Genomic DNA, 16,216 nt, shown 5'->3' with positions numbered 1-16,216 from the left:
TTGTTTTCAGTCTGTTTTCTCTCTGTGCTTCACTTTGGAGAGTTCCCATTATTGTCTTCAAGTTCACTAATCTTTTCTTCTGCAATGTCTAATCAGGTGCTAATTCCATTCAGTGTGTTTTTTATCTCTAGAAATTTGATTTGGGTCTTTTTAATATCTTCCATGTCTCTTTTAATCCTGTTTTGCTTTCCTCTATTTTCTTGATTATATAGAAAATATTTACAATAGCTGTTTTAACAGCATCCTTGTCTATTAATTTTATCATCTATGTCAGTTCTGGGTCTTTTTCTCCTCATTATGAGATTAATCAATTTGGATTAATTTTTCTCCTCATTATGGGATAGATTTATTCCCCCTACTTACCTGTATGTCTGGATTTTTTTTTTTATTGGATTCCAGACATTGTGAATTTTATTTTGTGGCATACTGAAATTTCTTGTTTCTTTAAATATTTGGGGGTTTTGTTCTGTGGTCCAATTAAGTTACTTGGAAACATTTTGATCTATTCAGGGCTTACTTTTAAACTTTGATAGGTGGGTCCACAACAGCCTTTAACCAAGGCCTACTTGGCACCACTACTGAACACACCCTTTTTAAGACTCTACTTAATCCCCTATGTGTTATGAGATCTATGTACTCTAGCCAGTAGAAACACAAACTATTCCAGCCCTGTGTGATCACCAGGGATTGTTTCACTTGATCCTTTCTGAAATTCTTTGCACAGCCTCAAGCAGTTTTCTCCCATATATGTGCTGATCAGTAATTAGCTAAAGACTCAAAAGGAATCCTCTGGAGGCCTCCAGATAGCTCTCTCACTCTCTCTCACTCTCTCTCTCTCTCTCTCTTTGTTTGTGTATGTGTGTAGCTCTTTCTACTCTGTCACTGTCTCCTCAACTCAAGGAGGTTCATGAAATCTGTTTGGGTAGCCCCTCCCTGTGCTGTGGCCTAGAAACCATTTTCAAGCAGTACTGTTGAAACATTCTTGGGGCTTTTCTTGCCTCCCTTCTCTCAGGGATCACTGTCCTCTGCTGCCTGTTCTCTACTGTTTAAAACACATTTGTTCACATATTTTTTTTCAGTTTTTAAGTTAAAGCAGGAGGGTTTAATTGTTTGCTGTTCCTCCATCATCATCAGAATTGGAAGTCTAGAATCCTGCCTAAGTTCCACAAGGACAGGAAGCTTTGTTTATTTTGTTCCCTGATTATGCCAATCCCCCAGAACTGTGACTGGCAATTAGGTACTCAGTAAATATTAGATGAATGGAGTATTTGTTGATTAAGATTGTATTTGAGAACTTCTTCAGCAATTATTTGAGTGTTTCCTATGTGCTGGCACTGATGACACAGTCGTGAATAAAATAGATATGATCGCTGCCTTCATAGAGCAGAATGCCAAAAGGGAAACATCAAACATCAAATAAACAAACAATGGTTGTAATTATAAATTGTAATAAATGTTTTTCTGTGAAGGAAAAGAATGGGGTGTTCTGAAAGAGCCTAATGAGGAAAGTCATTATTGGATGAGGTAGTCAGTAAAGACTCTGCAAAGAATGGTATTTCACCCCTGAAGGAAGAGAAGGAGCCAGCCTGGTGAGGAGATGGGGAGAAGACCGTTCCAGGGAATTGTATATGTGAAGCTCTGAGGCAGAAAAGAACTTGGAGCTTTCACGAACTTAGAGAGAGGAGACCTGTGTGGGAGGAAAAAAATGCTACAACATGAAATTGGAGAGATGGCAGGCCCAAAGTAAGCAGGACCCACAGGCTGTTTTTATGATGTCTTGGCTTTCCACAAAGTACAATGGGAAGCTCTTGAAAGTTTTAAATAGGGGAGTTATATGAGCCAATTTATATTTTAAAAATATCCTTCTAGCTGTAGTATGGAGAGTACTACTCCTGGCACAATTGTAAAAGTAGAGAAGTTATTTACAACTGAGATTCTTAAAATCTTTTTTGCCCCTAGACCTGTTTGGCTGTCTGCCAAAGCATATGGTCTCCTTCTCAGAATAATGTTTTTGAATTACAAAGAAAACTAATTATATTAAAATATAGTTTATCAGAAAACATTTGTGGTGCAGCTAAATATATATACTTCTTTATTAACTGATTATATAGGATGTAATAGTGGGTCTATACTTATAAAGCAAAAGAACATAAATAAATGTTGAGATATCTGCAGTAACTGTAATGTGATGGAAAATACCTGATTTTTACTGGTGACTAAGTCACAGAAACTGTTAATGCTAATTGTGTTGCCTACATCTATAATGGAAAGAAATGTTAGATTTCTATTTCAGATTAGTGAAAATAAAGATGTAATTTTTTTTTAATCATTGAACTTAACAGACCACACCCTGCATTCTATTCATGGATCCTGTCTTAGTCCATTTGAGTTACTATAACAGAATGCCATACACTAGGTGGCTTATGAACAACAGATATTTATTTCTCACAGTTCTGAGACTAGAAGTCCAAGATCAAGGTGTCAGTAGATGTGGTGTCTAGTAAGGGCCTGCTTCCTGATTTGTAGAAGGCTACCTTCTCTCTGTGACCTCACATGGTTAAAGGGGCAAGGGAGCTCTCCGGGGTCTCTTTTATAAGAGCACTAATTCCATTCTTGAGGGCTCTACTCTCATGACCTAGTCACCCCACAAAGGCCCCAACTCCAAACACCATCACACTGGGGATTAGATTTCAACATATGAATTGGGGGTGGCGGGGGGGACACAAACATTCAGTCTATAAAAGATCCCTTGGAATTTTTTATTTAAGAGGTTATTTCAGTAATTGTGGGAAAAGAAGATGGAGGCTTGGACCAGGGTATTTGCAAGAGAGGTGACAATAAGGGGACAAATTTGAGATATTTTTCTGGGAGCATCCCTATACAGTCTCCATGTACTCAATGGCTTTGGTAGGAGAGCTGGATTTGACGTGAACACAAGTCATGTCTTTCCTCAGGGTGTGCTGGCAGCTATCACCTTGGTAGGAGGTGGGGCTGGAGGTGGAGAGGCTAGGGCCAGAGCCAGGTGCGAGCCAGGGCTTCCTGTCTGCTCAGTGGCTGTTACTGCCCTAATGGGGGTGCGGGCAGGTCCCAAGTTGCTGGAGCAGAAGCTCTGAGGGTCAGGTTTGAGCTGGCTCTGTTCCCTTTAAGTGTGAACTCTCCCCTCTCCCAGCACCAGCACCCTTGGGAGCAGTGCTGGAGCAAGAGGGGCCCACTTGGGCTCTCAGCATCTGACAGGGTACAAGCTGCAGTGGTCCAGCCACAGAGTTCCAGGCTGCTTCTGATGCACTGCCTGTGTGAGTGCCAGTAATGGCTGCCCCCACCCTGCTCACACAGTGCCTCAGGTCTGAGCCACCTCTGTGTCTCTTAGCTGAGTTCTTTCTGTCATGGCAGCCCTCACTCCAGTGTGGAGCTACGACATGAAGTAAGCAGGGCTGGAGCGTTCACTCCTCAAGCTGGAGAGCACCGGGCAGTCATGGGAAACCAGTCAGCCACCCAGGCAGTTTCAGTCAGCCCTCTCCACTCTGCCTCAGGAGAAATCAAGCACGTATGTGCATTCCTCACAAGTAGACAGAGTCCGGCCTTCCCACAGCCCTTGTGTTAGTCCCCCCAGCCCTCCAATCAGCCAAGGGGGCTTGTCTTCCCTGTGCCAGACCCCAGGACTGGAACCTACAATATGTAGCTCGAACCATTCACTCCCCAGGGAGGATCTCTACCCCTATAATCTCCCTTTTCTTCTGAGTTCCCTTCCTGGGCCACAGGTCCTGACCTGATTGCTTCTCTTCCCTTCCTACCCAATTCCGTGTAGATCTTTCTTTCAGCCGTGGTTGTACAGGAGTTTTCTGCCAGTTTCCAGTTAGTTTTCAGTGAGAATTGTTCCACATTTAGGTGTTTTTTTGTTGTATTTGTGGGGAGAGGTAAGTTCCAGGTCCTCCTACTCTGCCATCTTGATCACCTCCCAAATTTGAGATATTTTTGTAGGAAGAATCAACAGGATGGAAAAGGGAGAGATTACCTAGAGTTACTGGTGAAATCTTCATGGAAGAACTAGGCCTAGGAATGTGAAACGTAAAAGAATCTGTATGCACAATGTTAGCAGGGATAGTTAGAAAGCAAGAAGATTTGCCAGGCAGACTATTGCTGTGACTCACTGAAAACTAAGGAACAAGGATGAAGCTATGGGTTCGAAAGAAAGAGCATTCATAAAGATCAAGTCAAGAACACTGAGACTCATGACTCAGGTACTCACGAGCTGTGAGAACTAGGGCAAATGTTTACCTAATGAAGCCTCCACTTCACATATTAAAAATGAGGATAATAATAATAACTTGTGACCCATAATGTTGTTGTAAGGATTAAATAAAATACTGTGTGTAAAGTGGTTAGCACAGTTCTGACATGCAGCAAGGGCAGATAAATATTAGCAATTGTTCTAATTACTGCTAGGATTCTGACATTGTATTGGACCATCACCCACAGGAGATTGCAATCTAGTTGAGGAAACATGATAAAACACATGGTATATTTTTAGAAGGAAACTCTTCAGAGTCACGTGTTCAAATACAAGATAGAGCAACTCTAAGCTATTAAATTTTGCCCAGTATAGTACTTTCTGTACCATAAAAAGATTTTGACAGTTCCTGCCACATATTTGTATGTGAGCATTGCAGATGAGTAGGGATACTGTTGGATCTCTTGTTAACAAGTAAGTTTTACATATTACTATTGTCCAGTCTCTGCTGCTTGCAGCTAAGCTCCCATTTGGCATAATAATGACTACAGCTCAAACAATTAAAAAAACAGAACAAAACCAAAAATGATAATTGAGATTCTGAAAGTCTGTTCTTTGCTTTCATTTAAAGGAGCTAAGACAAGAACAGGCTGTTTCCTTTTGTTCTGTCATAATAGCATTTCATAAAGATGCACAAAGAATTTCAATCAACCTTTGGAACTACCCTTGCATTTGAGTAGTTTGTATGTAGATGGCTGTGGCTTAATGGCAGAACACTAACGTTCAAGTTCTTCTTCTGCTGTGTACTTTGCTATATGACATTGAACCACTCATGCAATGTACTGAGCCTAAATTTTTCATCTATAAAAGGAGGAAAATAGTTCCTACCTCAGGATTACTTTGTAGATCAATAAAGAAAACTTAATGTCTGGAACAAAATAGAAACACAATAAAAATATTTTTATAAGCAATGTAATACCTATTAAAGAGTGAGAATTTAAGTCAAAACTTGTAACAAGAGACAAAGAAAGTCATTATATAATGATAACTAGGTCAATTTATTAAAAGGATACAATAATCATAAATATATACACACCCAAAATCAGAGTACCTATTTAGCAAATATTAACCATTAGTACCATTAAGCAAATATTAACAGACCTAAAGGGAGAAATAGACAATACAGTCATAGCTGGCAACTTTAATACCTCACTTTCAACAATGGATAGATCATCCAGACAGAAAATCAATAAGGAAATGTTGAACTTGAACTATACTTTAGACCAAGTTAACCTAACAGACATATACAGAACATCGCATCCAACAGCCACAGAATATACTTGTTCTTAAGTGCACACGGAACATTCTCTAGGATAGGTCAAATGATAGGTCATAAAACAAGTCTTGGCAAATTTAAGAAGCTTGAAATCATACCAAGAATCTTTTCCAATCACAATTGTATGAAACTAGAAATCAGTAACAGGAGTAAAACTGAAAAGTTCACCAATATGCAGAAATTAAACAACACACTTGTGAACAACCAGCAATGGATCAAAGAAGAAATACACAAAAAAAATTTTTTTTAATCTTGAAACAAACAAAAAGAGGAAACAAAACATACCAAAATGTATGGGATGCAGCAAAAGCAGTTCTAAGAGGGAAGTTTGCAGTGATAAACACCTACATTAAGAAAAAACTAAAAATGATTTCAAATAAACAACCTAACTGTATACCTCAAAGAACTAGAAAAAAATAGCTTAAGCACAAAATTACCAGAAGGAAGCAAACACAAAGAGCAGAAATAAATGAAATAGAGACCAGAAAAACAACAGAAAAAGTCAGCAAATATAAGGTCTGTGTTTTTTGAAAAGATGGAACAAAATTGACAAACCTTTAGCTAGACTAAGAAAAAAAGAAAAGACTCAAATAAGTAAAACTGGAAATGAAAGAAGAGACATTACAACTGATATCACAGAAATACAAAGGATCCTGAGACTACTTATGAACAATCACATGCAACAAATTGGATAACCTAAAAGACATGGATAAGTTTTTAGAAATACATAACCTACCAAGACTGAATCATTAAGAAATAGAAAATCTGGGGACTTCCCTGGTGGCACAGTGGTTAAGAATCCGCCTGCTAATGCAGGAGACATGGGTTCAAGCCCTGGTCCAGGAAGATCCCACATGCCGCGGAGCAACTAATCCCGTGCACCACAACTGCAGAGCCTGCACTCTAGAGCCCACGAGCCACAACTATTGAAGCCCGCGTGCCTAGAGCCCAAGCTCTGCAACAAAGAGAAGCCACCACAGTGAGAAGTCCGTGCACCACAATGAAGAGTAGCTCCCACTCTCTGCAACTAGAGGAAGCCCACACACAGCAACGAAGACCCAATGCAGCCAAAAATAAAAAATAAATAAATAAATAAAATCATTTAAAAAAAAAGAAAGAAATAGAAAACCTGAACAGACCAATTACTCGTAAGGAAATTGAATCAGTAATCAAAAATTTCCCAATAAAGAAAATCTCAGGACCAGATGGCTCTCCTGGTGAATTCTACCAAACATTAAAAAAATTAATGCCAGTTCTTCTCAAATTCTTCCAAAAAATTGAAGAGTAGGGAACACTTCTAAACTATTTTACAGGCCAGCATTACCCTGATACCAAAGCCAGATAAGGACATTACAAGAAAAGAAAACTGTAAACCAATATCCCTGATGAACATGAATGCTAAAATTCTCAACAAAATATTAGCAAACCGAATTCAACAGCACATTAAAAGGATCATATACCACAAACGAGTGGGATTTATTCCTGTGATACAAGGATAGTGCAATGTATGCATGTCAATAAATGTGATACATCACATTAATAGAATGAAAGATAAAAATCATATGATCATCTCATTTAGATGCAGAAAGAAAATTTAACAAAATACAACACCCTTTCATGATAAAAACTCTCAACAAATTGGGTATAGAAGGAACGTACCTCAACATAATAAAGTCCATATATATCAAGCCCACAGCTGACATTGTACTCAATGGTAAAAGATTAAAAGCTTTTCCTGTAAGATCAGAAATAAGACAAGGTTACCCACTCTCATGACTCTATTCAACATAGTACTGGAAGACCTAACCAGAACAGTCAGGGAAGAAAAAATAAAAGATATTTAAATAGAAACAAAAAAAGTAAAATTGTCTCTGTTTGTAGATGATGATCTTATATAGAGAAAATCCTAAAAATTTCACCAAAAAACAAAAAAAAAAAACCTGTTAGAGCTAATCAATGAACTCAGTAAAGTAGCCGGATAAAAAAATCAACATACAAAAATCAGTTGTGTTTCTGTACACTAACAATGAAATAACTGAAAAAGAAATAAAGAAAATCCCGTTCACAATAGCTTCAAAAATAAAATACTTAGGAATAAATTTACTCAAGGAGTTGAAAGATCTGTACACTAAAAATTATAAGACTCTGATGAAAGAAATTAAGACATAAATAAATGGAAAGATATCCTGTGTTCATGGGTCAGAAGAATTAATATTTTTTTTAATTTTTGAATTTTATTTATTTATTTTATACAGCAGGTTCTTATTAGTCATCAGTTTTATACACATCAGTGTATACATGTCAATCCCAATCGCCCAATTCATCACACCCCCACCCCCACCACCCCATGGCTTTCCCCCCTTGGTGTCCATACGTTTGTTCTCTACATCTGTAAAATGTCCATACTACCCAAAGCCATCTATAGATTCAAGGCAATCTCTATCAAAATTCCAATGGAATTTTTCACAGAAATAAAAAAATAAATCATAAAATTCATATGGAACCACAAAAGACTCCAAATAGCCAAAGCAATTCTGAGAAAGAGGAACAAAGCTGGAGGCATTACACTCCCTGATTTCAAACTATATTACAAAGCTATAGTAATAAAAACAGTATGGCATAAAAAATAGACACATAAAACAATGAAACAGAATCAAGAACCCAGAAATAAACCCCAGCATATACCATCAACTAATATTTGACAAAGGAGCCAGAGTGCTTGATGGGAAAATGATAGTCTCTTCAATAAGTGGTGTTGGGAAAAATGGATAATCACATGCAGCAAAGTGAAACTGGACCCCTGCCTTATCCTACTCACAAAAGTTAACTCAAAATGGATCAAAGACTTCAATATAAGATCTAAAACTGTAAAACTCCTAGAAGAAAACATAGAGGGTAAGCTCCTTGACATTGATCTTGGCAGTGATTTCTTGGATATGACACCAAAAGCACATGCAAGAAAAGCAAAAATAAATAAGTGCAACTACATGAAACTAAAAAGCTTCCACACATTAAAAGAAAGAGTCAACACAATGAAAAAGCAACCTATGGAATGGGAGAAAAATGTCAGACCTTGTATCTGATAAAGGGTTAATGTAAAGAATTCATACAACTTAATAGCAAACAAACAATCTGATTTAAAAATGGGCAGAGGAACTGAATAGACATTATTCCAAAGAAGATATAAATGTCCAACAAGTGTGTGAAACAATGCTCAATACCGCTAATCTGGGAAACACAAATTAAAACCACAATGAGATATCATTTTACACTTGTTAGAATGGCTATTACCAAAAAAGATGAGCAATAACAAGTGTTGGCAAGGATGTGGAGAAAAGGGAACCCTTGTGTACTATTGATGGGAACATAAATTGGTACAGCCACTATGGGAAACAGTACAGAGGTTCCTAAAAAAATTAAAAATAGAACTATCATAGGATCTAGCAATCCTACTTCTGAGATATATATATATTTGATAAGTATATATATCCAATCAAGATCTCAAAGAGGTATCTGCACTTGCATATTCATGGCAGCACTATTCACAATAGCCAAGACATGGAAACAATCCAAGTCCATCTGCAGATGAATGAAGAAAGAAGTTGTATTATTTACAGTGGAGTATTATTCAGCCATGAGAAAGAAGGATATTCTGCCATTTGGGTGGACTCGGAGGGCATTATGTTAGTGAGACACGTCAGACAGAGAAAGATGAATACCGTCACTTATATGTGGAATCTAAAAAACCTGAACTCAGAGAAACGGAGTAGAATGGTGGTTGTCAGGGGCTGGGGGTGGTGAGGGATATGGGGAGATGTCAGTCAAAGGATACAAACTTCCAGTTATAAGAAGAAGAAGTTCTGGGGAGCTGATGTACAATGTGGTGACTGTAGTTAACAATACTGAATTACATACTTGAAGTTGCTAAGAAAGTAACTCTTAAATGTTCTCACCACAATTAAAGAAAAAGGTAATTATGTGAGGTGTTAGGGGTGTTAACTAACCATACTGTGGTAATCATTTCACAATATAGAAGTGTATCAAATGATTACACTGTATACCTTAAACTCACACAACATTATATGTGAATTATATCTCAGTGGAGCTGGGAAAAAGATAAATAAAAAATGATTTACAATTTAAAAATAGTGAGACTGACTTTTACACAAATATGCTATACTGGGTTGAAGAGCATCCCCTAAAATTGATGCCCACCTAGAACTTTAGAATGAGATCTTATTTGGAAATAGGGTGTTTGTAGATGTAATCAAGCTAAGTTGAGGTCATACTGGATTAGGGTGGACCTAATCTGATGACTGGTGGGTAGGATATTTGGACATAGGCAAAGAGGAGAATGCCATGTGAGGACAGAGACACACAGGAGAGAATACAATGTGAAGGTGGAGGCAGAAAGTGGAATGATGCATCTACAATCCAAGGTACACCAAGTGCCAGCGACCACCAGACACTGATTGAGAAGCATGGAACAGATGCTTCTCCATCAGAGCCTCCAGTAGGGACCAACCCTGCCGACACTTTGATCTCAACCTTCTAGCCTCTAGCACTGACTGAGGGAATAAATTACTGTTATTTTAAGCCACCTAGATTGGGTTTTGTTTAGCCAGAAAGAGGAAACTAACACACATATCAGTACCTATACCTCTTTATATCAGTCAGCATAGACTCGGTTTTGTTGCAGTAACAAAAGGCTCTCTCCTCCGATTCTTAGAGGCTACAATAGCAAAGATATACTTTTCATTCTTCTTCTCACCCACATGTCATCACAGATAGCTGCCACTCCACACCATGTTACCTTCAAGCAACCTCTACCTGGAATATTGCCTCTATCTGGTCTGAGAAAAACGGAACATAGAGTCCAAACATTCAAAGATTTATGGGATTAGAAGATGAAATTGATGCCCATTTCCAACCTGTAAACTCTAATATTGAAAAGCCTTTAAGTGACAAAGTTCTAATCAACTCAAACCTGGGACAAGGAACAAATCAAGAGTATGGCCGCCATGTTTTACTAAAACCTCTGAATCAATTAAGGTGGTTTACAGTAAATTATTTCAGTTAGACAAAATGGCAGAGGCAAACTATGCATTGGTTCTTGAAGCTTCTGCCCCAAAGTGACTCACATCACTTCTACTCATGTCTCATTGGCCAGAGCAAGTCTGATGCCATTGTATGGGTATGTATAACCCATATATAGGAGGGGCAGTGAATCTTTTCAGAAATACTACAATCTCCCCACTCTTACAGAGGATTATCCTTTCAGTAGTCACTTTGAGAGGCTATTTTAGTAGCACAGTGATGTGGAAAATGTTTGGAGTGATTTCCAGAGCAAACGTATGAGGTCACATAAGAAATTGACTCTTGACTTTATGGTTTTTGACCCCCAGTGGCATTCCCCAGATAGATCATCATCCACCTAGTCCCCAGATGTGGTTACAAATAACTTTTAGTTTACTTCCCCAAATTAAATCCCCTCTCAAGTAGTGGAAATTTGCCGCTGTCAAAGCTGATCAAAGGAAGGTACTCCAGAAGACTACCAACAAGGAGCTACAGAAGTGTTGTGAGAAGTGTTATGAAACTACAGCATCACTGAGATCACTGCCCAGCCTCCCCGTGGGACTCCCTAAAGGGTGCAATGCTTGATTGAAGTAATATATATAATGTGTAATAAATTACAACATAATAATATATTATCATACATAATATATGTAAAATATAAAAATGCATAACGTATAAGGTTATGTGTGTATGTATAAGTACATAATATCTCTGATGTGTTTGTTAAAAAAGGAAATCAACATGGCTTTAGGCATCCCTAGCACAATTTCTGAAGCAGAGAGACACAACTACAGAATGATAAGGATGGCCAGCCTATGTGGAAATCTTCCTATGTTCCAGGCACTAAATGATTTATGTGAATTACCTCACTTAATCCTTGCAGCCAGGGCTGGGACTAGGACAAGGGAAGCAACCTACCTGGGGCACAGAATTTAAGGAGACACCCACTCTCAGGGCTGGACAAATACAAGGTTGATATTTGCATGACCCTGAACGCCTCCTTCAGTGTTGTACCCTCAGAGCCTCACCTCACCCTAATCCCAGACCTGCTTGTAACAATCCTGTAAGGTCAAGATCATCAGCTCCTTTCTTCGCAGATGAGGAAACAGAGGCTTATGGGGGATGAGTATCTTGCTTCACTTGAACCCAGGCAGTTTGGACACCCAGGCCTGAGCCTTGACTCGTTGCGCCTGCATCAATGCCTTCGTCGACGCCCCGTCTCAAGTTTTGGTTGTTTTTGTCGTCTTTTCCAGGTGTCCAAGGCAGCTGCAGACTTGATGGCCTACTGTGAAGCGCATGCCAAGGAAGATCCCCTCCTGACGCCTGTTCCGGCTTCAGAGAACCCATTTAGGGAGAAGAAGTTTTTCTGTGCTATCCTTTAAGTCTTCAAGAGGAACCTGAGGAGCCTCGGGGCTCCAGGGACACTGATGTAGAGTTTTTAGCAAAGTGGGCGCCTTTCTAGTCCACAGCATTTAAAGAGAGGGAGGAGAACCATCCTGGAGACTCCAGGCTATGCATGTTTAAAGAACTGGTCCCCTTTATGAGAATGAGAGCTGATCCACACCCTGAGTTAAGAGATCTGATGTCTGAAGAATTGCCTGGAGGAGGGGAGTATGTAAAGATAAAATCGGTGTCATTTCTTTCCTGCTATCCCTCCCAAACCTTATGTTTCTGCTTCATATTTAAAAAATAAAACAGACAGCTGTACTGAGCTCAGATATGTATGACCTTCTTGGAATGAATATTGCCTTTAGAGTACCCTTTGACGAGCTGAGTCGTCCAGTGTAGGCGCGGTTCGGTTTAATGGAGTTGATGTTTCGTCTTTGTGCCTTTCTTTTTCTTTTTCCCTTCTCCCCTACCCCTCCTTCCACCCGTCCCCATTAGAGTAGTAAAGAGATTTGGGCTGGATTTGTCTGTAAGACTGAGCTCAAAGGATGAACACCCAAAGGGTTTAAGGAGATGTTCCCCGTGGTTTATCCTCATGGTAATAACAACAACAACAAAAAATGCCGGTTGTCTGTATTCTTTTATCACTGTCCCTAACATTTGTACATGATAGCTTTGATTCTGCAAGTAAAAGTAAATCATGTGTTGTGACTGGTGCTTTCATATATTTGTGACAATTTTTGAGTAATACTGCATGAAAATGTCCCCATGTTACATCCATTCAGTTTTACTGTAAAGTTTAGAAAAAGAACGAAAGAGAAAGGAAGCTGGGGAGGAAAAACTCAGTATCTTGAAAATTGAGATTACTTCAGAGCCTTAGCCATGCCTAAAATACCTCCTTAGTTAACAGTGGCATCAACACCTCTTCAACATATTTTCCAGAATCCAAAGCATTTTGGTTTGATCCAGGACCCAGGGCAGCACAGGGAGCGCCAAGCGACAGAGGCAAGGATTCACCCTGAGTTGGGAAGTGCTTTTATCGAAGAGTCAGAGCAAATTCCCTTTTTCCCTGAATCACAGAAATTGTAGATTGAAAGAAGCCTTTCTGTGCTGTTCTTAACAAGAAAAAACGTGGCCCTTGTTTGTTTAAGTATCAGGAGAAATAAACCCACAACTCCAGACTAGACCCACTCTCAGAATCTGGCTGCTCACGGGCTAGGGAGAAGGGGGCAGCTGCTGCCCCCAGCAGCTCCACCAGAAAGGGTTCTGGCTCTTTTTGCCCCTGAAATGACCTTTGTTTTTTACCCACCAAAATTTTCAATAGAATCCTTTCTTTGTTTTTGTTCTCTGCTTTGTTTGTTAGAGTCTTATTTACAAACTTCCTTGCAGCTTGAGCTCTCTCTTCCCAAGAAATGATATTGAAAGTGATTTTTCTTTGTGGCTCCAGCCTCCACCAGTAATGGGAGGTCTGGAAGTCTGTCTCACTTTTTTCTCTGTCATTCCCAGGCAGGTGTGGGCTCTCTTACAATTCCTTGTTTGCTTTGAAATCCTGAAAGACCATTTCTGAATTAATTTTATTCTCTTTCCATTCTCTTCCTCCCACTAAAAAAAAAAGATAGAAAGGAAGGAAAAAAAGAAGATAAAAAGATGTACTATTCCAAGGACAGATCTTGAAACAGACTTGATAAACATTCTCCTTAGCTCCTTGTGTGGGCATGATGGTAAAAGAATAAATACATCCAATTAAAACTCATGCCTGGGGAGGGGGAAGAGAATATTAAGACATTGTTAAACGTATGAATGCACTCCTATAACCAGATATTTCTGTTCAAACCTTGGGATTTTGCTACAGTCAGTGGGACACTGAAGAAGATTTAGAGGAGAAAATCCCTGGCAGAGTATTTATTAAACTACAGTATTGTACCATTGGCTTAGTAATACTGTGGAATCAGCTAAAACCCAACCACATTTTTAAAATGTGCGGAAATACGAATTGAATGTGTGGTCACACAAAAACAACTGTGAATAAAGCACTCTTTGGTGGTGATTAAGGCGTCATTATAAAACCCTGATGCTTTTCATAATCCACACCATTTACTTTTCTCAGAAGGACTCTATATTTTCATGTAAAGCTAGGTCTTTGGAGAAATTAAAATGGAATTAAAACTTCTAGGAATACAGCTCTGGTAATTAAAAGTTAAGGAAGTTCCAAACTGCATGTGCCCTTGTTTATCAAAGGAGAAAGAAGGCAGAAAATACACAGCCCATCTGAAATTAAATTTAAGAAAAATGTTTGGCTTTTTCATAACTTCATGTGCTACAGAAGGGAATTATAATCCCAGAGTTTTTCTATGAGTTTTGATTTATTGGTATTTTTACTTGTTAAGGGGGAAATTATCTTTTGATTACTTATACCTCTAAAGAGTTTTAATTCTTTTAGAAATTTAACAATCATTTTCACCAGCATAATTTTATCTTAAGGGGTAACTAATAGGAAAACTTAGCTTAATTATTCAAGGCCCTAATTTACATATATAATATATTGGGTAGTAATGAAAATCTGCCATGGAATTCTTTAAACAGTAATAATAACGCTCATATTTAGAATGCAAGCTCTATTAAGAAAAAAACCAATCTTGCCTCATCCTCAATATTAAATCTGTTTTCTTTTTTTTTTTCTTTCCATTTTAAACCAAGTGCTATTTAAGTCAGAGCATGTGAATAAGTACTTTGAACTGAGGCTAATTTTGCTGATAATATTTGAAAGAGATTGCTCACCAAGGAAAAGTTTTAAACCATTTCTCCATGTACTCATATTCACAAAAGGAATTTTGAGAAGCATGCTGTCTTAAGGGATTTTTGTACTTTTTTTTTTTTTTTAATATTTGCTTCTAGCTGCTCCTGGCAATGGTGAAGTGTTGCGTATACATTAATGTTTTCCCAGCCCTAGAATTGTTCACATTTTTCCTATATAAGATCTATGGAGTGTATCTTTCAAAGAGAGGGAAATACAGAAATGTTAAAGCAGAAAAACCTGAATGTGATGTGTACATTTTCATCCCCCATGGACAATGTATTTGTTTTAATAAATGGAATTTTCAGATTCATTTCATATGCAGTCGATTTTATTGTGAAAGCCCATGGACAACCTCGCCCATCGATTCTATGGTTAATTTGAGAAGGGTGGTGACACATAACAAGATGGATGAGGAAATAGGAATTCATGAATTTTCTTTAGGGGTTTGTTAATAGAGGCACCTAAGGAGGGAAAAACTCACATGAGGCTCTTTAAAAGCCTTTCTCCCTGGGTACAGTGCCTGGGGACAGAGAAAGGTGATGGGGAAGAGTCCAGGCTCTGGCAGGCTGGACCGTGAAGATACATGAGATGCATTTACACTTGAACATGTTATGGGTATACCACATGGGGATTTCTCCTTTACAAAAAAAAAAAAAAAAAAATTGAACAGAAAACATGCTGTTCTCCATAAGCTGCTAGTGATTTAAAAGGAGTACTAGAGAAGATAAAGGCTTAGAACTCTAGATTCACAGCTTCTTGGAGATTTCTCAGTCAAGATACCCTTCTGTATGTCCTTCAAATTATGCCAGCGAGTAACAGAGCCTGTTAGTAAGAAGGAGATGCTGGATCTCTCAGGATTCGTGCCCGCGACAAAAGCATCTTTAAACTTCCAGTGAAGGGGCCACTTGGAGTTTGTGCATTTGTCCACTTACATCATTGTTTCTCAGACTGTGATCCCTGGATCACCTGTTTCAGAATCACCTGGAATGCCGATGTAAAAGGCCGACACTGGGCCCCCCACTAACTCAGAATTGCTAGCAATGGTGCTTAAGACCGTGCACTCCGTTGCATGCTATTGAGGACCACTAATTTAAGTACTTACGACAGCTGGCTTTTCATCACGCCTCACGAAAGGCACAAACTAATTGTCAACATGCTGGCTCTTATTCCCACAGCTGCAGGAAGTGGCTGCCCTGGAGTGAACACGTGACCCGCGACTGAGAATCTCGGCAGCTCCCAGACGTGAGACGCAGAGAGGAGGAAGCTGGTGGGTTTTAACTCTGCTCCTGTTCTGTTGTGCCCCCGGGGGAGGATTGCTTCCAGCTCTGGTTCTTTAATAAGCTGCTCACATTTTACACAGCACAATGACGTGGGAATTGGAGCTGGGTCAGCT

General features: G+C 38.9%; 1 protein-coding gene across 1 annotated transcript in view; it reads left to right on the top strand.

The window, feature by feature from the left end:
* GNG2 (G protein subunit gamma 2) overlaps positions 1-15,133 on the top strand; it is a 129,162-nt gene extending 114,029 nt beyond the window's left edge. Inside the window, exon 4 of the mRNA XM_068545501.1 lies at positions 11,894-15,133. Within this exon, the coding sequence (XP_068401602.1) occupies positions 11,894-12,022 (129 nt within the window). The 3' untranslated portion in view covers positions 12,023-15,133. The remainder of the gene's footprint in view (positions 1-11,893) is intronic.
* The last annotated feature ends 1,083 nt before the right edge of the window (positions 15,134-16,216 follow it).

This window comes from Eschrichtius robustus, chromosome 1 (assembly GCF_028021215.1).
Source record: "Eschrichtius robustus isolate mEscRob2 chromosome 1, mEscRob2.pri, whole genome shotgun sequence".
NCBI classification, from domain to species: Eukaryota; Metazoa; Chordata; class Mammalia; order Artiodactyla; family Eschrichtiidae; genus Eschrichtius; species Eschrichtius robustus.
This window is presented reverse-complemented; position numbering and strand designations above follow the sequence as displayed.